The sequence below is a fragment of the Alosa pseudoharengus genome, unplaced genomic scaffold, assembly GCF_046254945.1.
Source record: "Alosa pseudoharengus isolate Yale_2024_CS ecotype anadromous, Long Island Sound unplaced genomic scaffold, YU_APseudo_1.1 YU_APseudo_1.1_scf_14, whole genome shotgun sequence".
Lineage (NCBI taxonomy): Eukaryota > Metazoa > Chordata > Actinopteri > Clupeiformes > Clupeidae > Alosa > Alosa pseudoharengus.
This window is the reverse complement of record NW_027468609.1, coordinates 25,908,103-25,934,248: the sequence shown is the minus strand read 5'-3', so window position 1 is coordinate 25,934,248 and position 26,146 is coordinate 25,908,103. Positions and strand designations below refer to the sequence as shown.

General features: G+C 43.0%; 1 protein-coding gene across 1 annotated transcript in view; it reads right to left on the bottom strand.

The window, feature by feature from the left end:
• Positions 1–15,395, bottom strand: part of slc12a2 (solute carrier family 12 member 2) — a 63,026-nt gene extending 47,631 nt beyond the window's left edge. Inside the window, exon 1 of the mRNA XM_076284373.1 lies at positions 14,319–15,395. Coding sequence (XP_076140488.1) covers positions 14,319–14,882 — 564 coding nt within the window. The 5' untranslated portion in view covers positions 14,883–15,395. The remainder of the gene's footprint in view (positions 1–14,318) is intronic.
• Positions 15,396–26,146: the final 10,751 nt, after the last annotated feature.

Sequence of the window (26,146 nt, the reverse complement as noted above, 5' to 3'; positions counted from 1 at the left end):
TAGTAAATTGAATATAACAGTTCAATTTCATGTTCAAATTTGTCTTATCTATAAAAAAGCAATTCATCCTTTAGACCATTTTAATTTAAAAACAAAGTACCAGTTCAGGCACCGTTTCGGCATCGGCACCGTTTTAAAAGTATCGATTTAGCACCGGTAAAACCCAAACGATACCCAACCCTATTTATATTCCATCAAGGGGTTCAAAGACTTCTGGAGTGAACTGAAGGACAACTCCCTCCCTTTCCACACAGAAGTAATTTGCAACTCAAGAGCTACACTCAGACGCTTTAGAAGATTGATGATAATCGTGTCCTCCTAAGGTTGAGAGATCATGAGACGTTTAAACTACTCCGCCACTGTTTATCTAACTATAATCCACAGATGGCATTCACATGCATGCGTTGGCATTAACACACTTCATGACCTCTGTAAGGCAGAGACCACTCAAACACATTAGGTAAGCTTATTGTGCCTGTAGAGGCACAGCCTAAACTTGAAGCCCTGAGGGGTTACTCGACTGGGCACTTAATTGACGCGCTATATAGCCACTTGCGTTACTTGTGTCTATGAAAGGCATCCCAAACGTAACATGCCGTTTAAAAGGTATTTATGGCTCACCACAAGTTTATCTTATGAAATTACAGTGTTCAAACATCCACAAACTACACAATGTATTAGGGGTGTGCATTGGCACTGCCCTCACGATTCGATTACGATTCACCAGGTAACGATTCGATTCAATTCGATTCTACAATGCATTGCGATGCATCAAAATTCTACTGCACACAACAGGGCAAATGTTGAGGTCATGAGGCAATAAGCAGTCAGATATTGAACAACAGATTTTATTGGCTGGTGTGTGTATTATTACTCTCCTGTATCTTTGACATAAATATCATTAAATAAAATAAAATTGAATGGTACAGGGTATTGGTATGGCATTTTAATAAGTTTAATAATGTAAACACATTGTAAAACGTAAAGCCCAAATTTAGAGACATCCATGCATGTCGAAATTTGCTGCAAATTCAAAACTGGATTACTCTGGAACGACTAACTGTACAGGGGACAGCTTTACACCTTTCTGTTCGGTAAGGTCAGCTGTTTATTCTGATATATGGTTTGTTATGTTGAACGAAGGGTTCGTGAAGTATCCCACCGATATGAATGGGTAGGGAGATGAGCGCAGAACCTTCAGTAGAATTTATGATTAAATTGAATTATATTATTTACTTTTCTCATGAACCGTTCGCCACAGCAATTAACGGCTAACATCGTTTAAAAGCTGAGAGCCATAGGCTGAATAAAAATCGTTATTAGTCTTGGGTGCGTTCTTGATTCTTTAGTGTTGTTGTTATGCTAGCTAGTGCTGCCGCTTAGCATGTAGCTACAGGCTGCACATGTCATTACAACGTTGCTCCGGAAATGCCCCCAGAAGTAATTAAAACTTCAACTTTATTGTCCACTCAAGGCCAGAAAATAAACAGTGACATAATTGATTATGGCACGTTGCCGCATCGATGCTGAATCGTGCATGCCCCGCATTGCAATGCATCGCCGAATCGATTATTGTTGACACCACTACAATGTATTGTCAGCCAGTATGGCCTGCCACAGCAAAGCGGTCAAAAAACTGTGTGCTCCCCCTCAGTCAAGCAACACCTGTCACCTGTACGATGGTTCCCCCTTATATGGTGTGCGCACATAGCATAACATAGACACCTAGTGGACCAATTAACATTCACATAATAAGACTACAAAATGGCTACTATAGTGCCACTGAACATTTATCTTCACAGAAAAGATATGTCTGCCTTTAGAAAACAAATAAAATGAAAGTGCAACTCTGGTGTAGTATGGTGATATACAAACATTAGCCTACATCATTGTCTCTTCCTCTCTCACATTTCCTGGCGAGGCTACATGCAGCCGCACGGAATTCAAAAGTGTTGATGCGCTTCGAGGTCCAACACTTCCGAATTCACACCATCGACCGCAAACGGCAGTGGACGAGTCAGAGGACATTATCTACTTGGCTGGAGGAACACAAAGCACGGCTTTGACCACAATGTGTACTCCACAGTGAGCTTAGCATGGCGGAGGAAACTGTTGTTCAAAAAGCCCAAGAAACAGGAGGGGACCTCCAAAAACAAGCGTGAGGGATCTCATCACATAAAAAGAGTTTGTCACACTTCAGTAGCAAAAGGTATTTCAAAATGAAGTTTGAAACTGCCATTATATAACATGACATGACAGGTATGATTTAAAAAATGTCTGAGGGCAACACACCAAGGCCCAAGCTAACTCAACTTTATACACTTTTCCCTGTGTCAATGGTGGTAACATATCTTCACCTTCCATTTTTCTTAGAAAACACACAAAAAAAGTCAACCAAAAATTGAATGATGATGATTTAAGCAAAAAAAACAAATTGTCAAAAACTTACTCCTGCCATTATTTTAGGAAGGTGATATAGGCTTGCATCTTTTACACTGCTATTGGATAAAACAAAACACTAGGAATAAAAAGAGAACTCAATAAAAATTAAATGTGCATTGTAAACAGACAGAAACCTGAGGGGGGAACGTGCCAGAGTGACTGTTTCACTGGGCTCTACTGAATGCAGTGCACAGGCCAAGCAGCAAATATTCATTATGTTTGTTCTTTCCAAGGGGGTTTATTGAGTTTATGAGGGTAGCCGCAACATTTATAATCCAAAAGCAAACACTGAAATTAACATCTACAATCTAGGAGAAACAACCCAACCACCCACCCACCCCCACCCCAATGCAAGTTTAGACTACATCATGGAACAAAATACCACATCCAACCCAGCTTCTCCAATATGGCTGCCCAAAAACAAGCAACTTTTCTGTTCCTGTTGGGTTGCGTTTTACTAGTGACCCTAACAGGGGAGTTGGCCAGGGCAAATTCTAAACAGGAAATGAGCTATTTTCTCTTTCTTTCAATGTTTTTTTCAGTATGACCAGTAGCCAGTACTGCCACAGAAGACAACCTCCCCTCATAAAATGTCACTTTGAGCGGAGGCAATATCCCAAATTGTGGTCTCAATATAATGAGGTCTTTGTGTTTTTTCTTTTTTTTTTAAGTGCAATTATTTGTCAGCACACCGCAGGCTTATGCACTCTAACAAATGCACCTTGTTCAGAATAACCTTATACTACCAAAAGTACATTAGCTTAGATGTTAGAGGTCGAGGACTAGGCGCTGTCTCAACCCTTCAGAGAAGACGATCAATAAAGTGGCATGATTCATCATTTTATGAGGCACACCTCCACCAACCGGAGACTCATTGAACATCACATAGACATTAGGTAAGTAGCTATGGATTTGTGACGTCACAAAGCACCAGATTCCAATCAGCCACTTCCTCTCACTCTTCAGTGTCTCGATTGCAGGCACACTATGGGATATGAGCTTACTTCCTGTGCCTGTTTGTTTATTAAGAACCCCCCACCACACACACACACACACACACACACACACACACACACACACACACACACACACACACACACACACACACACACACACACACACACACACACACACACACACACACACACACACACACACACACACACACACACACACACACACACACACACACACACACACACACACACACACACACACACACACACACACACACACACACACACACACACACACACACACTCCCGATGACTTCAAAAGGGTTACAAGAATTCATTCACACATCTGTCTCATATTCAGCTTACACAGAGGAAATTAAAAAGTGTTCCAAGGCACTGTAAACCCATATATGGCAAACAGGGTGCATTTTATATGCTTGCCTGCTGAATGGAATTACCAGACATGACAGCGGTCTGGCAACGGAAAATACCATATATGATATATGGGATATACTTGCGTCTCATATGGGCCAGTAAAGCTGGGAGAACAAAGATTGACAACAAAAGTATATAACTGGCCACTGAGTGGGATGTCATGTGAAGCACTGCTATGGAACTACAGAATCCAAACCAAAGTAGTTCATCCAAGTAAGAAGCCCACAAACAAAACCACTGTGGTGAGAGATGCAAAAGCGGTTTCCTCAGTAGTCCATCAGTCAGCTCGAACCAAACATACGCTGCAACAGTGGCCGTAAGAGAGTGTGACGGTACAGTCTGAAACTCACAAACATCATACAAAATCCTATTGGTGAACCACAGAAGCCCCACACACAGCGCTGCTAGCACAATCTAGTCCTGCGCTAAGAGAGAGGTGAATGTATTAAATCCGACAGGTCAGGAAAAACGAAAAAATAAAATAGAGGCAGAGAGCGAGAGAGAGGAGAGGAGAGAGAAAGAAAGAGACATGCAGACAGAGAGAGATGGTGTTTACAAACAACCCAAAGGCAGACAGACGTTGAGCTGACAATCAATGAGCCGTAGCATTTATGTCAAGATCATTGTTATGTCTGAAAATCACCTGATGTTTGTGAGAATGCCTATAGCGTTGTAGCAACCAGAAGGGATAGAATATACAAAACAGGGTCGACACCAGACATAGTTACAATTCTAGCGAGTCACGGGGTCAGCAGCAGAACAAAAGGTATTTTACACAACTGGGCAAACAGAATGAGTCTGACAATCGTTTAAGTTTTACAGCCTTACATTAAACATTACTGCCACAGGAGTGGGAACTTGACTCCACTACAAGAAACAAACTGCTCAGTAAGGATGCTGCAAGTTGTACTCTATTGTTAGTGAAAACTTCAACAAAAAGTCTGCATTTAAAAGGCCAGACTTCAATTTAAATGTGACTATATTTAGACTACATCTCCTCAGCAGATCCTACTTTTAACACAATCACTACCAAGACTTGCATTTCTACAGTCAAAACCTACGTTACTTCTACTACGGCCTACATTACTATTATTACTAATTCCATTACTACTACTAAGACCAACATCAAGAGAAGAATCACAAATGTACTAACAAATTGTAACTAAGTTTATCTAACAGGAATAGACTACTTGACAAAACTGCTATGAGATTCACAGGCTGATACTGTTCTACACCACATCCTCTCAGATCCAGTCACAGATTGCCTTCTGCGGACCAAAACCCAGCAACGTGCATGTGTACCAGCGCGGCAATGGGACCTGTACATCGGTACTCCCTCCACCAATGAGGCTGCTTTGCTAGGCAACAAAGGCCCTCATTGTTGCCGAGAGCTCATTCATCATTGGCTGCCGCTGCACGATCAAAACTGTAATTCAAAACAATTCAATGGCAAAAGCCATCGGTAACACGGGAGGCTGCCATTTCGGTTCCATCAGCAGTGTGTGTCTGTTCTATGAACGCACGGGGGGGCGCCTCCCACGGAGCTTTACCATGAGATGCATCATGGGAGATGCCATTTGTCCACAGAAGGTTTCTATTGAGCTCTTACTGTCTGACCTACTGGGATTAGTCATTATTCAGTGAATTGTGTTTTTTAGTGAAAAGTTCTGATCAGGTGGTTTCACCGATGTGAAACCAAGAAGAAGTGTCTCTCTAATGGTGAATGCTACAACAGCAACAAAAAAACTAAAAAAACTCTATTGTAGTGAATATTTTGTTACCAACTGAGTGTTCCATACAATGTGATACTGAGCAACCATGTAGTTATCTACCTTATCCTATGACAAGATGTCAAGCATAAGTGTTAGGAAGAAAAAAAAAACAATCTGAGTATTGCAACTTAGGCCTAGTCCACACGTACCGAACCGATCTTTTTTCCTCCGTCTTCCCTGGAACCGTATCAAGAATATTTGCGTCCAAACGGATCCATCTCAACGACTCAACACGTTACTTCATATCCCAGGCCTATAGGTGGCACTGTTTCTTTACAGAAATTGACCAAAGCTTGCGGTGCTGTAGGCTATACAAACAGACAGAATAGGCTACGACAAAAATGACTAGTACAAGGAAACCTCAGGCCTAGTCCACATTACGTACCAAACCGATCTTTTTTCTATTGTTTTCTATTTTCTATGTGGCTATTCCGTCGCCACATTTATAATATTGCTATAATACCTTCGTTAGTAACAGCCGAGATACTTTTGCCTGCATCAAATTGCGCATTCGCATTTAGTGCTCTCATCGGCTTAACATGAGTTCTAGGCGTCTTGGTATGTTCATATTTGACTTCACTAGACTGTGAATGCATTTATTTATGTTGTAAGACATTCAAAATAAATGAATGACACCAGCACTACGCACAAATTAATTTAAACTTACACCGCACTTCCAATGACTTCTGACTAGTTCTCTCGCGTCACTGACAGTAGCTAGAATGCATCAAAAAAACACAGGGGAAAGCACTATTCAGTCCACCAAGTCATAAGGTATTGGCGCTGCGCAGCACCAGTTGTGATATTTATCCTACTGAGTGTAATCGTAGGTAATGTCATGTATGAAAACTATTGTTAGGCAATACTATAAACTTGTGTCAAGTCCAGGGCAGCTGAGCCTATGCAAGTATGCGGTTTCGCCGTCCAAACGAACTCACAAGGGCTACGGTTTCAGATTTTTCCACCCTGGGACCAGGTTTCAAAAAAGTGCGGTTTCGGGCTGTGCGTTTACAGGATTCGTTTGGACGATCGACCAAGACGAAGCAAAACCGGTGCGTTTAACCCAAAAAGAGTCTCCGTGTGGACGGGGCCTTAGTAGGATTATCTACCAGTTACTGATACAATATGGCTTCTGAACATCAGTCAGCAGGAAGGAACAAAGCTGAATGAAGATACTGTTCCACCCCCCGGGACACCAGCAGCTCTATGAATGAACCATGTTCGAGGAACAGTACGGAATCTCCACACAGACACTCTCGGACACTTGCACACACAAATAATATCAGTTCCTCGTACCTCAGGCAGCAATGGCCTCAAAGAAAGGGGGGGAAAAGACGACACTAGAGTCTGTCTCTCAGCTCCCCATAGCAGTTTCACCTCTGTGTCTCGGCACCACCTGTGAGTCCCTGCCAAAAGGCTTGTATACATTTCACCATCTGCAGGCAGCCCCAACAGCCTGATCCGGCATGGCAACAAAAGGCCTCCCGCTGTCGCCCTCTCTCATTCCCCCCCCCCCTCTCTCAACACACACTCTAGCCTCTGTCTCTTTCTGTGTGTGACACTACAGTTTTGAGCGCAGCCAACACACACACACACACACACACACACACACACACACACACACACACACACACACACACACACACACACACACACACACACACACACACACACACACACACACACACACACACACACACACACACACACACACACACACACACACACACACACACACACACACACACACACACACACACACACACACACACACACACACACACACACACTTACTTTTGAGAGTGAGAGCGAGTGCTTGAGAAAGAAAGACAGAGCTCTCTTAGGAAAAGCAAGAACATAAACACACAACCACGTGGAGGCTTCCATGGAGCCCAGTCCAGTCCTCTTTCTCTCTCTCGCAGCCAACCCTCTTCCTGTGTTTGGCTAGTCTCACCAGAGCTTCCCCTTATTACAGCAGGCCACCAATCTGCCTGTACACACACAAACGGTGCACGGGACTAGGCCAAAGAAAAGAGAATGACAACGCTAAGATGAGATAATCGTGGATTTGGAGGGAGTTCAACTCATTGATCCCCTTTCTTCCAGTCCTGGATTATCTCCTAGCGTGGAAATTAGTTTAAAACTAGCTCTCTCCTGTCAAAAAAGACAGTTAATTGTGTTTACACAAGCAGACATAAACAGTGTGACAATGATCTCAAAACTGGACAGTCCTGAAAGCATGATTGCAGTGAGCATATTCTGGTGGAATGCAACTATGCTTCTTGCCAAGAAATGTTTAGTTTATTGGCACTGCAAATGTGCCCATCAATAACAGGTGAAGGCCTGTTTATTGTCCCTAATAATCCATGTAATGGATAGCATGTTTTTGGCTTATATGATACCTCTCTGGTCTAGCCATCTTGATTCCTGAAGCCAGGCTGGGCCTTCATCATTAAAGCCCATTGGAGGGCTCTCGGAGTGACAGCCAACAGACAGAGCCTGTCTCAAATCGCGTACTTCTGCACTTACAATACCTAATTTGAGTGCATGAGAGTGTTCACACTGACAATTCCAACGACACGAAGGGCGCTGCAAGTTCCCGGATGGTGCACTCATAACGGTCAAAAAGCTGAGTGTGCAACGCTGGACACTTTTCGCCCTTAACGGACACCATCTTGGCCAGATAGCGGAAGGGGAGGGAGCGTTTTCAAACTCGTGGAAATCGCGGTTGAGAAAGCTGAAGCAGCAGCAGTGGAAAACAGACTTTACGGAGGTACAAGCAAGTTATAACATAACGGTTCATGTTTTGACACAGTATGACCATGTCACTGTCGAGTTGAGGACGCCAATAAAATTATGTTAAAATGTTTGCGATCGTCATTTCCGTGAAGTGCACGGAGTTAGTGTTTGATATGAGACAATACTATTTTGTTAAAATTTGCGCACTCCGCCAGTAAGCACACAGTGCACATAGTGTACTACACGAAAGTGTACTCACGTAAGTATACCATTTGAGACAGACTCACAGTCTTTGTCCACACACACACACACAGACACAGACAGACACACTCCTCCTGCAGCCACAGGCAGTGCTCTCCCACCCTCTAAAGGCTGTCTGTCTGCCAAGGGTTTATCGTTGAGACGGCAACACAATGTTTACCCAATGTGACGGGGAAGTTGTGACGTTGCTATCTGTGGCACAAGAGCACGGTGTAAAGAAGGCGTTGCGGTGGCATGGGTACAATCTTGCTTAACTCTTTCGTTTTTTTTTTTTTTTTCGCTAAACCATTTCCTGATGTTGCAAAAGAACTGATACTGCATGTTGATCTAGAACATGACACTTCTGCTTATAATGTGTGTATTTACAAACTGGTGAGGGGAACCATGAGGCCATGGCTCAGTAACCATCAGTTTTTTTCCACCTCCACCATCCATGAAACCTAGTTCACACCCAATGCCAGACATCATCAAGTGTCTGCAGTAATTATTCACTGTTAAAACAAACCCCAAAGGGAAAGATCAAAGGCCCATGGCGGATCCTTAAGTGACGTTTAGCAGATGCTATGCGATGGTGGCTTTGCCATATTCGGCTGCACCATAACACCACAGACAACCTGTTGATTGTGTTCCAAGACTCTTAGCTCTCCCTCTAGGACTGGAATTGCCATCTTCTATGTGCCTGGCACATAGAAGATGAAGACCACCTTTTTGCAGCCTTATCATCTGTAGTCAGCCTCATGATGGAAAATGTCAAAACTAGGACTGCAAAAGCTACTGTGCCTTCAAATGATTGTTCTCAGGACTAAACTACTGTTGAGACATGTGCAGACTTACACCAGAGTGAAGAGGAAATTGTTCTTGGCAAGACTTCTAAGCCCCAATGGGTGCAAGAACACAAGGCTTTCTGTGAGTGTTATGGCAAGAGGATACACAAAATCATGCATGTACTAGTGGGTGTGTGTTTGTGTGTGGGGGGGGCACCCTGTCCCAGCTCTTTGATGAGAAATCTCTGAAGCTACCATGAGGAATAGCACCATGGTGTGCAAGAGCTTCGCTTTATTAGTCAATCACAAAATAACCTTTCAAGCATACTTAACGAGCTAATGCCAACACGTGATCACAGATGACCAAAAATGCAAACCACTACTAGGACAGAATGGGCCTCCCACAGTTCACAGCCTTCCAGTTAAGGGCTGAGAACCCCAAATCCCTCACTCGGAGAAGGGGGGGGGGATCTGCCCTGACTACAGTAGACAACTTATTCAAAAGTACATCATGTTAATTATCTGAAGTAAATGTAATCCGTCCTACAACAATGGCACACTAAAATGGGCCCTTGTTAATGAGAGGCCCACTGGTACTTAGATGCTGATCTCTATCCAGCCAGGGGATATGTCGCCAAGCAACAGTGCAGACAAAAACATCAGCCAATGGCAAGAGTGAGATCTGTTGGTCCCTATCATCTCAAGGGAGCATGGGAGTGAAGGGGGAAAAGTACCATCAAGAGTGACATATAAGCATTCTTGGAATTGCCGCTCAGCCAATTCTAAGTGCAAAGGAAGTGGAAGGATATTACGGTACAGCATGGTTAATGCTATTCCCCTTGGGAGTAATGTTTCCTCCTGGGGTGTACCTTTGCTTGCACGACCTGTCCGTATAAAAACATAACACATGGCACTTACACGCAACCTCTTCATCTTCCCAAGTCAAAGACCCGGAGCATGCCACAGAGAAATTAAAAATTGTCTGAGATATAAATACTTGGCATGCCTGCTACCCATCACCTTGAGCAAACCGTCGCAGTGCAGGCCAGAGAGAGAGAGAGAGAGAGAGAGAGAGAGAGAGAGAGAGAGAGAGAGAGAGAGAGAGAGAGAGAGAGAGAGAGAGAGAGAGAGAGAGAGAGAGAGAGAGAGAGAGAGAGAGAGAGAGAGAGAAAAGTCGGCGTAGCATAGCAGTGCGGTGCAGTATGGTACTGTGTGCCGGAGCTCTCTTGCTGTTAGTGGCAGCGAGGAGGACATCAATATTTCAGCACAATCTGCTTCTGCTTGGCCGCACGACACTGAATAAATCTGCCCTGTCAGGGTTTCCCTCTGGCGGGTCAATATCGCGCTTTGGCCCCCTTCTAACGCCTGCGTCGCCACCACCGCCGCCACCACCACCATTACAACTACTCACTGCACAGCCAGGCCCACAGGCAGGCTGCATGTGGACAAACCCAGCCCCCAAACCCTCCTTCCCCATCCTCTGAGAACAGCATCCTCACTGGCTGATGTCACAGGGCACCAATTACAGGGTTCCTACACATTTTCCATTTTAAAATTCCATACTTTTTCCATACTCAAATATTCAAACTTCTCGGTAGATTTTTCTGACCATATTCTAGACATTGTCAATGGAGCTTTCTTTTAGCATTTGAAGAGCTGTATAATAATGTTTATTATTAACTTGTTAGCTCTCAGAAAACACTTGCCCATTGTTGGATACTTTTCATTGGGGAAGCGCTGTGTTGGAAGGTGCACTCACATTTTTAGTTCTCTGTAGATACAGCATAGCCTACATACATGTATGTTGGAGACTAGTGCACTGCTGGCAGAGGCCTCACCGTAATCAGTATTATTTGTTTGCAATAAAAGTTTATCAGATAATGCAGTATCCATGTCTTGGTAACTTTTACAAAATCAATAAAGTCTACCAGTGTTTTAGCAGAAAATAGCAGAGCTACGCAAACATATCAGTGCACAATAGGGCATGTGCATAGAACAGGGTTTTTTTGTACCAAAGTCCCCTTGTGGGAGAGATTTTTTTCTGAGGACCCCCATTCAATTGATGATGTGGACTGACAGTTAAGCTACACGGTACTCAGTTCCTACTCAGTAGGAATGGTTCATTATGACCTGAGTGAAGTGATTAAGCATAGTACTGTAGATGCAATAGTCTGGAAACACAAATATTTCTCCATACCCTTGTTTCTTTTTTCCATACTTATCCAGACCTGGAAATTACTCAAATCAAATTTCATACTTTTCCAGGTTTTCCATACTGCGTAGGAACCCTGCAATTACCATGTGAACATAAAGTAGCACGTTGCTTTGCCCACATTCAATGAAAATATGGTAATTTAATTAAGTTTACAGGGACCAGAATAAATGTGAGGATACCAAACAGCCGCACCAAGACATGCTTAGGTATTCCATTAAATAAACACTCAGGCCTTTTAGTGGCTTTAATTGGCCAGCTCATTGATCGGTGGGAAAATGTTCACTCTCATGTCCAATAACGTTGCCTTTTCTGTTTTTATTTTTTCCATATCGATGTTGTCATGACGCATAGAAATTGAAAATCTCTAAAAGTCTAGTGGACAATGAGGCACTGATCAAAGTATATTGTGACATCCTGTCAAAAAGTTTTCAACTTGTAGCCTAACAAAACTGTACATCTACACTGAAACATGAGCCAGGTCTGTCTGAGCCCAGTTACTAACAATGGACAGAACAGTCCTGTGATCTTAACTACCACTTTTTTTTATTAATTTGTGAGAATTCAGACCAATTTTGCACATGAAGCCTGTTGCCTCCTTGCCCCTTGTATGAGAGTGCAACTCACAACCTAATAACCCTCCAATGAAATTCCTTTTCATTAAAAATTGACTCCAGTCCCATTCCATGACTATTCAGGAGCCAAACCAACATGAGGTCAAGCTGGAAGTCCTCCGATAAAGAGGAAAAATAAGCTGAAACAACAGCGTTTGATTGCAATCATATAAATAAACAGCGATGTGTCAAACGCAGCTGGACTAAACAAGACTTGAGTCACCCAAACTCACAGCTTAAGACTTTGAACACACATACCACAATGACAACTACAGATTAAAGCACTTGTCCACTGACAAAACTGCTACGTCTGTATTTAGAGTCATAGCAAACGTGATGCGTCACAGTAAATTTCTATGAGGATCAGGTTACAAACAGCTGCCCGGCGCACAGTCATGGATGCACGCTGCCAAAAAAGGCAGAGTTTCAGAGAGATGCCGGCAAAGAGCATGTAACCCACGCTGCAAAGCATCTTGTCTGTGATCATCAGTCACATGTGGAAGGACTTGGACAGACTAGAATGCTTAGGATTGTTCTGGGGAGAGAAAAAAAAAAACATATGTATAGTATACACATTATCAGCTAAAAATGTGTTTGCCTCACCTGAAAAATGTCATCCTATAGATCTACATACCAGAAAGAGAACAGAAATTCTACCAACTGAACAGTTTAGATGTCAGTGTGTGTGTGTGTGTGTGTGTGTGTGTGTGTGTTTGAGATGGAGAAAGAAACAAAATGGGGCGATGCAGGAGCTAAGTGACAAAGAACAGAACAATTCCATAAGAGCATTTCAGACTGCTTGCTCTCCAGAGTGTGACTCTTTAAAATGAGTGATTATTCAAACAGGAAACAGAGTCCAAGGCAACAGAAAAACGTAGCGTGAGAGGAAGAGTGGAAGAGAGCGGATCAGGGATGTGGTTGGTCGGGAGGGAGATGGGATAGAGAGGAAGGGGGGGAAACCTTGAGCGTCCTTCTTCCCGAACTAGCCTACTTCCTCACCTCCTATGCTGGAATGTCAACATGGCATGACTGTCTGTTTGTCTTTCATCTTGGAAGAATTTAGACAGAACTAAGCATGATTACGATCTCATACCAAAGCCATGTCACACTTGATATTTCACAGGAGTAGGCCTACTGCAGACCTAGCACATCATGTCCATTATTCAGATATGCTTAACAATCCGATGCAAATAGGTAGGACTGTTTGTATTACAGAAGTGAACAAGGATGTGGTCTCAACTTTTACAATGACTCCAAACAATGAATGTTTCCTTAGGAGTCCAAGTTGTCATTGCAGTCATTGGAATACAAAATACTAATTTCAGTGGTCAACTTGGCAAAGGGTTTTAGAAAGGAATTAGCAATCGCACCTCACAGGCATCGGTAATGAACGCTGTCGTCTCTCAACACAAAACAGTTGGGTGCTCATTAAATGTGGCCTACAAGAACTCCGAAAAACACAGAGCCCTTAATGAGTTTATTGGAGCTTGGCGTCAGGAAAGGAGAGTACACTTGACATCAGTACGGTTATTAGCGATAGTACCCACTAAATGAGATTACGTGTTTTGCACTGCCTGTAGCCTACACGTGACTTCGAAAGTCAAGACGATCAACAAAGTAGCTAATGTGCCGGTAATGGGTGCCGACTTATGAAGAAAAATAACGATTTCAAACAGCGTTCTTATGAAAAGAATAGTAGTAACCTTAAACGTAGCATAGCAAGATTTCCTACATCAAGGCGAAGCTCGACTTGAACGGAGACGGACGGAGCCCTACGCAATATGTCTGATATTCAAGTCATCTGCTCAGCTACAGCCAGCACTTCAGCGGCACTTCACTCATCAGGCCTAGCCACATGCCCAGTCTACCGGCATGCTAGTTTTCTTGCTTCCATTAAATGAGGTATGGTAACACCTACATTGCTGTCAAACATGAAAAATCTACACATTGTCCATCATTTTCTAGGCTAAGGTAATTCTGGTTGACTAGGTTATCGTCAAAAGAGACCTTCAACGTATGGGATTGTAGTGCTGTGATAATGCTGGCAACCCGTGAAGCCTTCCAGGGAGCATGCACAGGCTGCGACGGTATTCTGCATCACTAAACATTCAACACAAGCTTACCTTGTCCAACTCGTCATGCAGCTCCGATAGGGTGGGTCTGATCAGCTTCTCGCCCAAGGGCGCTGCAGTTTGCCGGTAAAAGTCGATGTTCGGAACCGCATCTATGGTGTTATGACCAAAAGTCCTCAGGTAATAGGTGTTGGTGTGAGTGTCATAGTGATATTGGTGCTGGCCTCCGGTGGACGAATGCAGGCTAGTTTCACTCATGACGGTGTCTCCATTCTGGAAACCCTCAGGGGGCACACCGTCTGGTGGGCTATCAGCCCCGCTTGGATCTACAAAGTTCACTACCCGAAATCTGCCTTTCGCCTCCTCGCCGCTAGCTGCTTCCTCCGCGACGGGAGCGGCTTTATCGCCAGCATTTGTAGAAGCATCCGAGCCGGGTGTTTTATCACCTCCAGCCGCTAAGCTGGCTGCTTCTGTCACCAGATCCACTTGAAACCGACTTTGGCTTGGTGTTGGACCAGCAGGTTTCAATCCAGTATCCACGGTCAGCCCCTCGGATTCTGGCGGGGCATGATCCCCCAGGGCGGGAGAGTCAGCCGGCGACGCTGGGTCTGACATGTCTAATATTAACGTTACCAATCAGCAGAGGGTGGGATTTTGAAAACAACAGCGAGCTCAATGTTAAACTCAACCCGTGTCCGATCGCGACAACTACACTAAACTGATGTTACAGCCTCTGTACCAGATGTCCCGAACATAGAAGTCGCAGGCACAATCCCGTTCACTTCCCTGGTGGTGAAAGACCGCCTGAATGCTCATTCACAGGAAACGTGCCTTCAAATTCTGAGGGCGACTGCCGCTTTACCTCGTTGAAACTGGCAACACGACTCCAGACATGCGGACACAAATGGAGAATGCTAGCTCACTCAACAACCTCTGTATGAGGAAGGTGTCTGCTTTCAGCTCCACCTGATGTTCCTCGGCGAAAGTAAAATAGCCGAGTCAATCCTCGGTCTTAAAGCTTTGAAATGTCTTTTTAATGTTAATTGATCCCGTGGCTGGTCGATTTCGGTGTTTACAGTCAAAGGATGCTTCCCCGACCTTGCCGCAACTCCTCCTAGACTCCAGCGAGTCCCTCGCTGCTATATACACACACTGCAGTAGGGCATCACTGGAGGGGTGGGTTCCAAGCTAGCGTAAACTCGCGAGATCTCAGTGTAATGGTTTTTCAGCGCGGTTAAGGGAAGGCGTGTTTTTGACGTGTGATAGAAAACTCTTGGGGGTGGGGGAGGAATAATGAAAGATGCTGCCAATGCAATGAAATTATGCAATAAACCTTGTGTACTCAGTTTAAAAGAACACAAAAAAGAAAATCAAACGCGTATATGAAAAGTGTTTCGGTTGGTGTTAATAAACTGCATTAGGCTGTAGTATAGGCCTAACGGCTTATTCATTAGATAGATAGATAGATAGATACTTTATTGATCCCCAAGGGGAAATCCAAGTGGATTTTCATTTCAATTCAAGTAGAAATGTATTAGTGTTTTGTTTATAAATGTAGCCTAAATGGTTTGTTTTTTCTTCAATAATGAATTAATTTGTCAGATGCTTTTATCCAACATGATAAAGTGTTGCATACTTCAAGCTAGGCATTAGGTGAAAAAAAATCAATGAATAGGCGAATGACAAGTGTCTTGTCCAAAATGGGTCATACTTAGGAGGAGTGCTAATTGTGTTGTGTGATGGGGTGTAGAGTTTACAAACCAAACCGTCTGTAGCAGAACATTATCATGCAAATAGGCCTGACACACCCGGTGTGGCGGTGTGAAATACACAAACAAACACATGAGGCCTTTTCACACAGAGATCACGCTAAATTTGCGGGAAGAGGGGACGTCTTTTTGCCGTCTTTTTGTGTCTGAAAGCGAGGTGAAAATTTGCTGGCCTGCTGATCTGTTCACATGATGCGGCATTTTGGGGAGGCAGGATCAGCTATAGTAAATTAAATTGTGACGTGTAGAGTGATAGTCGTAGGCCTTATGTGCGTGGGCTTTTAGATAGCCTACAGCAGGTGTGTGACTTCAAAAACCATGGCGGGAGAACCGACTGCACTTTGGTTAGCTTGCACTTGTATGGATACACAACACAGAGAGAGAGGGGTAGGGGGGCTTTCTTTTACTTACAGAGTTAACGATGGGTGAGGACTCAAATCCATTCTCATTATCCGACACCCCTGGTGCCCATAATCCAGTTAAAGCAATTAGGTTTCTATGTTGTTTTCAAAGTGTAGGCTACTACTGGATCCAGGCAGGTTGAGCAAAGACCACCAGGCTCCAGGGAGGGAACAAAAGCCAGAACATTCTTGTACACACTCTACATGCATGTTTTTTTTTTTTTCATAGTCACAGTAATGTACAAAAGAAAATCACAAAAATGACAAGTGATGTGAGATTTTATTGTTAGTTTGTCTATAGAAGGCAAACACCATGTGCAAGGCTTACATTTGAACACATTTCATTCTGCAAATGTGCCTGAAGCAGAAAACCATGAAATGGGGCCTACCTACTATGACATATGGAAAAATGTATGAGATGTGAGATACACGTCTTTATTGTTGAAGAGAGAGGCTTTTCAGGTTGTAACCTAATATAATTTCACTCCTGGTCTGGTATTTGGACTTGAAGGTCATCTGACCATCGAAGTGAAATATGGCTCCAGCTATAAAACAGACAAATGGCACCTGACAAAACATTTCTGCTGCTGGCTTGTTAAAGATGTTCTTTATATGTTAGGGAATTTTATAAGATTATGTTTTTCCTTTTTCTTTTAGTAGCAAGTATTTCCTCGCGTAGGCTTTAGCTATTGTCGGGTTACATTCCCTTAAAAATGTGTGTACAGAATATACTTTTGGTGCATCGGTGCATATTCTGTTGACAGTCACTTAATAAAAATAATAATAATAATCTCAGGTCAGGTTAGAGTGATCTACAATACACCATTTGTCACATTCTTGGAAAATCATTTTCACCTCTGGGTCATTAGTAACAGCTTGCCTCCAATGTGGACAGTGTCTGTTAGGGGGGATTGCTGTTGAAAGCTCTGAACCAAAATTTAGGCTCTTTCACATGGAAAACTCCAACAATAACACAAGACGCTCCAGGCCCATTTTAATTTTCATTGGTTGTTTGATCTAGAGCTCTAGCTTTAAGACAAGAAGGTAAAGAGTTATGTTTTGTCAAACAGAATTTCACAGATTCCTACCAGGTCCAACATTTATTCAGTACAAACAAAAAGCCACTCTGTGAATTTCACCTTAGTTGTTCCTTTAATGTTATCATCCCATGTGGCAGTTTTTTTTTATCCTGACTGTTTTCATAGCTTTGACATAGGTAGTATTAGACGAAAGACTATTTTCCACAAAACGTTTGAGTTGAACGGTGAGTTTCACCATATAATTGGGGTCCGAAGCCGTCACACAAAAGTAAGGAGCGGCATTTAAGTGCCAGCAGAAAGGCTCCATTGACAGACCTCTGGGGGCAGAAGGCAGCGTGTCATGACCTGAGCTGAGTTTTTTTTTATGCTGTGAGAGTGAATGGGATGAGATGTTCATTGCCAAAGCCTGGCCACTGGGAGTTTGCAGGTCATCGCTTAGCTCCTCTCTCTTTTTCCCACAATGACATTTTCTTTCCCTGCAAGTCAAGCAGAATGGTTGAGATTATCTCCTGGTGTTCTGCCTGACAGCACCTCACCAACAGCCGAATCTTAGGACTGGGCAGCAGGAATTCACAACCTTGATCAGGTGGTGTAGGCCAGGTGGTAATATTTCATATTGTTTGGTGTAAAAAAATTTTTTTAGACATGTCAGATAGATGATTTGTTTTGTGTTCTTAGTTTGAGCGGGTTCTATTTACCCAAAATAATTTCACTGTGTTGTGTTTCCTGTGTGGTTTATGGGGCAGCGCTGTTATCTCCATCATTTATTTTGCATTGCATTTGCCATGCAATCGTGCCTGTCACAGAGCAGAATTGTTTCAAATGTATGGTCAGTGTGATTGTACTGGCTGCTTGTTAAATAGATCAGTGTATTTCTTGATAAACATTTATTTTGATATGAGATCATAGTGACCTTTAAAATACCATGACAACAATCAGGAGACATGTTGTGTCCTTCACAGTGATCTTAATTTCACGAGTTGATTGAGTGCATTGGTCAAATCTTACGCAAATGCAACAGGGCCAAACTTTTCATGTAAATTCACTTTGATGGTTTCAGACATTAAATAACGGAATCAAGGCCACAACACTAAGAAACAGTTGAACCAGCAGAGATGGAAGTTGAACCTTGTCAGCCTCAGCATTATAAGTTTCTGTCACGCAAACACTTAAAATTGTAAAATGAGAAAAAAGAAAACAGAAATAGGGAAGTTGCAATTGTGTTACTATAGAGATAGGGGTACAGGCCAGTGAAGTGAACCTGCAGCATCTGTCCCAGCCTGTCAATTTAATGTAGCCACACATGCCAAAAAGCTGACTCAGAAACAAAGACATGCTGGGGTTTGATGTGAGAAAATGTGGCGTTAACCCTGAGTTCGAATTGTTCGAATGACCTTGCTCTCTGGTTGCTTGATTTTGGCTTTGTAAGTGTGTTGCAATCAGATAACAATCTCCAAAATAGTCAGAGAGGAAGCACCAACTCATGTGACCTTGCTGCCCAAGATAGGTGGAGTGGGGGGACTTATTTGGCCTTTGGTAGGGGATATACTCTGGAGGAATTTCAAAGTGCTTCACCAATATTTCTCTATCTTTCATTAAAAGAGGATATGAATAGGCTATTATCTTTGTGTATATGTAGTTTGTTTCTAAGGAAAGGACTCATGCACCAACAAAACTTGAATCTATGGAACCTTTGCACACAACACTGCAGAGAACATTGTACCACAACAGAGATTATATTTAATTATCTGAAGCCTATGAGATCCAATCTGATTTAGGGAGCTTTAGGGCCCACACTGATTATCCTGCACAAAACCTTACATTCTAACATTTAGGACCACATGCACCCATCATTTGTTTGCTTGTTTGTTTGGACCACAGTAAGTGGCAGCAGCTTTAAGCACTATAAATAAACACATGCACTTTATCCATAACAAACAAAGACATACACAAGTGTATGTAAGATATGGCGTTTTACAAACGAAAGTTCGGGAGGAGCGTGACGGAATTTGCCACGCCTCTTTCTTCAATCAGTCAGGTTATTTATTCGCAGTCTACCTGCCGAAGTTGCAGCATCGGTGTTACTCCGCTCGCAACCCACCACCTCCCCTTACGCCTCCCGTCTTCCCAAGTTAAAGAATAAGGGGGTGTATGGCGGAATCCTGCCCGACTCCTGCCTGCGCAGTCGACTCCGGCACGATTCCGCAAAGCCCTTCAGGATCATGGCCAGAGACCTCGCCAAACATGCTTTTCTATTATGCTTTTATGTATTATGCTTTTATGTCTTTATGCAAATTCAGGAATGTGAACTAGTGAAATAGTACATAGCATTCAATTTCAAAAGCAGGCCACCCTAAGGACCTCCTCTATCTAACTGGAGGGGGTGTGGTCCCCATAAACCTCTCTATTCTATTTCTGTGTCTCTACCTCCTCGCTCCACCTCCTCCTGAATCAGCAGCATCTTCCTTTCGTTCCCCCTCAGTCCCTTCCACCAGATAACACAGGCAGCCAATGTGACGTTCCCCCTACGCCCCCCTGACTGGGTCCCCCACCCTCCACCTCCACCAGCAGCAGCGGCTGCAGCAGGCACCACGACGTGCTAAATTACCAAGGAGGCTGCAAAGTGAAGGGAATGTGTCATATTTTCAGGTCAGACGTGGAGACGAGGGGCTCACAGGCCCTCTGTGTGTGAGGGGTGGTAATGTGAGTCCGCTGGCCAGCGATGGGCCAGGATTTGTGAGGAGTAACTGTGTGTGAGTGGCACGAACACCGCTAGGGAATTTAATTACAAGGGAGCCTCGGGTCGTTACAACCTGCTGTAAAACTTGCGCTCAAATGTTAATGACTGTGAGGAGTTGAAGAAAAAAAGAATACATTGGTGGCCTTTGCCCATCACACTCTGTTATCATGACAAATTGTTAGAGGCGGGAGTTTGGTTTAGAGGGGGGTCGAGTATGATTGATATTATGGTTGGCACAAGCCAGCCAGGAGGAGAGTGGAGGCAATGTATGACAAGGTCATTCCTGCTATGGGCTTAATGTCAATGAGGTTACGTTTTTGGAGATTAGGTTGTTACTCCTCTGCGTGTGACACACACATTGAATGCACACATATTGAATTCCCGTTTATATTTTGAAGCCGTTTCCTCAGTGTTGAAAATAAAGCATTGAGGTTTGTTATTGCATTATGTATACTTTGGCTAGCTCACAGCAAAAATGGAGCCAGTTCTTTGGGTTGTCAAGAGTCAAAGAACCGCTCTTTCTTTGAAGCAAATTCTCTTTGTTAAATGGAAATATTCCTCAATTCAGAGAGTTAAAATCAAAAGTGTTTTATGATGTGAAGTAATGATGTAAGATGACTTCAGTAAGACCTTTTTCCACTTACCTCTCCAAAACAACTTTTCTCACGGAAAAGCTCCACATTCAACCCCTGCTAAAGCTCTGCGCCTAAATGTCCAGATATCTACTCTTTGAGCAAAAAAGATTACCGTATTCAGTCATAATCTGCTTAGAGGTCCTTGCTGAAAACTGGTGTGTGGTGTGGTTAAAATCAAATGTATTTCTCCTTCAGTTGGTTGCAATACTCAAAGGGAATGACAACCGACTTTTTAAAAAAATCATTGCTGTCATTCAGAATCCTCATTTTACCCAACTGTCATTACAAACCCCATCATATACACACTAAGTGAGTTGGTATTGATAAATGTGAGATTGTTTAGCGGATTCAGTTTCTTAATCTAATCTCTTTGATCCAGACCACTGCAGTCATGACAGAGAATGTCCCCCAGGGGGTCAGAGGTCAAGTTTTGTGTGCCAGCTGCAATGGGATACCCTTATACTTAATGAACATGTACCCACTTACATCTGTGTTTGACCATTGGGTGACCTGTGGTCAAGACTCCAGAGTCACAAGGTCTGTTATAGAAGGCTTGTGTTTATTGAGTTTCATTTTCTAATTGGTCCAATAAAAGGAAGTGATGCAGTCGATCCCGCATAGACAGTGTGACGTCTGCTGAGATGGTCCAGACTGAAGCTGAAAGTACTTGTCTATGATGGCAGCCATCCTTGTGTTTGTGTGTGTGCTTGTGTGCGTATTTGCGTATGTGTGTGTGTGCGTGTGTGTGCGTGTGTGTGAGCGTGTGTGTGTGTGTGTGTGTGTGTGTGTGTGTGTGCATGTGCGTGTGCATGTGCACGTGCGTATGTGTGTGGTAACCTTTACAGAGCGTAAGAACGCGCTGACTTAACCTTCTGCCAGACTTAATTTGTCAACTTGAGTTTGTATTGTCCATACAACTGCCCATCTAGACAACTGGGCCTCCTGGTTCTGTCAGTGACAGCAGAGGATGGTGTGATGTCAGCTGTAGTAGTATTCTAAATAGAGGAAGAGGGAGGAAAGGAGGAGTTAGAAGAACAGCATAATAACTGCTGTGACAAAAAAATCAAGGATGACATTTCAGTGAGTTAAATTTTACTACTCAAAAATTAAATTGCATACCGGTACACACATAAATCGAATTAGACACCCTGCTTACAGCCAAGAAGGACTTAATGTCTGTTATGGCTTTTGAAGATATCTTGTATTTTCAGGATTATTTTTGACTTGTCAGTAACCCACTTCTGTACACAGCAGTTACGTCAGCAGTTATCCCCTGGATTTACAACATGTGTATATTTTTAAACATGACAGTTCAGGAATGAACTCACTTGCAAATCTTGTAGTTCACATTAAATATTCAAAGCGGTCACCAAAGCAACAGCCCCCGCTTCAGCGCATAAAAGACAAGTTCTCCCTCCATTTTATGGATTGGCCACCTGAAACCTCAAGGTTTCTGTGTGCAGTGAATATGTCATGTCGGGCCATCTACTGTATCAGGAAACAGAAAAAAAGGTGTGTAGGTGATTCATGGCAATTTGTCCTCCGGTGTCCTTCAGCAACTGCTGCCGCCAGAGAGCAGAAAGTAGACACATATAACGACACAGCTACACGCTCATCCTTTCTTCCTCCTCTGGGAGGGAGACACTCAGGCAATAATGTCAAGGAGAGGCATTATTAAGAAAGAAAGAAGAAAGTTACCGACACGTCACCATACTGTCGGCTGATCTATGAAATATCCTTCACCTTATACACAAGTGAGTATGGGACAGATCTGGCTCTGACTGGGCGCAGACACATCTATATCACATCTGATATGCCGTTTGATCTTATCCAGATCAGTTGAACGTCAGAGAATCCCGCTGTGGCAGTTAAATTGCAGCCATTTTTTTTTGATTTTTGTGAGTTGGCAGCCAGCCACATAGACTTCGGGAGAAGAAGGTCTGTTCCCTCCATCTGCATCGGTGTAATTTCTGTGCATACGCATGTGCATGGTCCTCTCTCCCCATGTTGAGGTGCTAAACAATGAGAGGGTGTGGTGCATGTCAGTGGCCTTTAATTTACAAACGTGCTTCAAAAACACACAAACAATAGGAGGGTTGCCATCACTGGAGACATGCTGGTGGCAATATTTACACCCAAGCAGAGCTGCTCGGCTCCCACTGGTGCCCGCAGAATGAACAACTCACTCTATTGATCCTACTGTGTGTCTCGGAAATTCACAACGTTGGGATTACAACAAAATGTGATCTAGTAAATGAATAAGAAAATTCTGACTCTGTGAATGAGTATAGGGATACCTGCCATCCATTTTTTAGTAAGCCATACTGTCATATTGCAAGGTAAACAATGAAATTGGTATTCCAAAGTGCAGATCAACTCTCATCTCACTGCTCCTCTGCTGTTCTCTACTTTCAACTGACCAAATCTTGATCTTCACTGGCAGTGTCCTTGACTCAGTGGCTATGACCAGTGGTGTAGTATATCTCCATCTCAGTATATCCACTTAAAATAAGCAAATATGTACAGTATTAACATTTGAGGTTGATCACAGTATACCCACTACAGCCAACTGTTGCATCACAGTATAACCACTACAGCTAACTAGACTACACCACTGGCTATGACTGTACAATCAGGCAACACAAAAGTCATGTGAAAAATCAAGCCCCTTTGGGGAAACTGAGTTGACCAAGACTCATGGGGGGCAATGGAAGTAACAACAAGTTTCCTGGAATAGCACAGCATTTTGTAGGGGCAGCCGTGGCCTACTGGTTAGCGCTTCGGACTTGTTACCGGAGGGTTGCCGGTTCGAACCCCGACCAGTAGGCACGGCTGAAGTGCCCTTGAGCAAGGCACCTAACCCCTCACTGCTCCCCGAGCGCCGCTGTTGTTGCAGGCAGCTCACTGCGCCGGGATTAGTGTGTGCTTCACCTCAGTGTGTGTTCACTGTGTGCTGAGTTTGTTTCACTAATTCACGGATTGGGATAAATGCAGAGACCAAATTTCCCTCACGGGATCAAAAGAGTACTTATACTTATACTCACTAACAACTCTGGCAACCCAAATTTTCCCACGCTAACAGAAGCATGAAAAAACAATACAGTGCACTTTATGGAAATCCCATTGAAACGAATCAATTGACAACTCTGGCAAGGAAATGTATTATATAAAGGCCATTTCAGTTCAAATTAGATAAGTTAGAAAATACAGGGGGAAATGTTTTTAGAGATAGAAATGTTTTCCACATGAATTGTTAATTTCTATGCAATAATGCTCAATAAATAATAAATAATTCCTCGATTATTCATTGTATATGATCTTAATATTATTCATCACAATCTTATATAATCAAATTACCCAGATTGCAAAATAACAGTGATTTATTGGGTCATGTGAAAACAATCAGAGATTGTTAAACAGCTTAGCTATGCTTTATAGTCTGTGGAAAAAAACTCCACTAAGTTACTGTCATCTGTGGTATACTTAAACACCACAAAGGACAATGGATATGCATTGGCCTCTCGGTTGGGATATTGATGACTGGGCCATGCCATTCACATCAGTGACCAAAAATGGAACAGTCTTTCCGTTTTCCCCTAAGGCAGCACCCCCATAGCTGTACTCTACTGTACACCATGTCATACCAGTCGAGAACTGCCATCCTCACAGAGCATGTTAAAGACTTCCTACCCCTCTGTTTAAATCTCACAAATACCCAGACTTTCTTAGTTCAATGTGGCTTAGCCAAATAACTAAAACTTATAACTCGTCTAGATGTTGTTGTAGATGTGTTGTCAATGATTTGTAAATATTTGTCTGGGCTTGTGCTGTTCACCGCAGAAGCCGTTAGACAGTCAACAGCCTGCCAATGTGGTATGGACAAATTAACAAAGTGTGAATAAATCAATAGGAGCTCCCATTTTCAGTCTGTTGTTATGTAAGCTTTGTGAGGTTACGATCGGAATGTTCTCATAACATATAAATTCTTGTGAGAAAATATTAACTCATGGACAGATAGGATATGATGTTACCAGGGATCTCAGTGACATGTACTAGAACAGACAGAACAGAGCTTGATCTCGAACATTTTTTTTTTTCGCCAGCACTTTGTGAAGAAATATGAGATAGATAGATAGATAGATAGATAGATAGATAGATAGATAGATACTTTATTGATCCCCAAGGGGAAATTCAGGGGGTCTCAGTAGCATACAGACATCACACACAACATGCACTTACAGCAGAACTGGTAAATATAAGTAATAAACATAACCAAACTCCACTGTAGAGACAGTAGGAGATAAGAAAAACTAACAAAACTAAATACTAAATATACTATATAAATTAAATGTAAAAAATCCAGTGTGCTTGAGGGTGATCAAGCATGAGACGTTTGTAGTGACAGGGCCTGTAGTTCTGTGTGCATGGTGAGGTGCTCATAAGAGTGAGTGTCATGGTGAAGGTGCAAAAGTAGTCCAACAGTAGTCCTGTAGTTCTGTGTGTATGGTAAAGTGCATAAGAGAGTGAGTGTCATGGTGAAGGTGCAAAAAGTAGTCCAACAGTAGTCCTTTAGTTATGTGTGCATGGTAAGGTGCTCAAGAGAGTGAGTGTCATGGTGAAGGTACAAAAAGTAGTCCAACATTAGTCCAACAGTGCAATAATAAAGTCTAGAGACCAGCATAAATAATATGGACAAATAGGAGAGTAAAGTATAATGTAGACAAGGTAATATAAAAAACTATAAAAAACTATGTCAGTGCAAGAACAGGTTGAGGTAATAGGGTTACAGCCATTCAGTATTGTAGCAGAAGCCATTGGCTTAACAGTAGTAGTAAAACAGTAGTAAAGCAGTAGTGGGCAGTCAGTACTCAAACATGAAGAGGGTGGAGAGGCAGACAGACTAAGCAGAGAAGTCTATCTCTCCTCTTCCCTTTAGTGAAACATTAAACAGTTCAATGGCCTTGGGGACAAATGACTTCCTCAGCCTTTCAGTTGTGCATGGCAGTGAGCGAAGTCTCCAGCTGATCAAGCTCTTTTGCTTTTTAATAGTGCTGTAGAGTGGATGGCATTCATTGTCCAAGATGTTGATCAGTTTGTTCAGGGTCCTTTTGTCAGATATTGAAGTGATGCACTCCAGTTCAGCTCCCACTGCAGAGCCAGCCTTCCTTACCAGCCTGTCAAGTCGTCCAGCATCCTTCTTCTTTGTGCTTCCTCCCCAGCATACCACTGCATAAAAGAGGACGCTGGCCACAACAGACTGGTAGAACATCCTGAGGAGCTTGCTGCACACATTG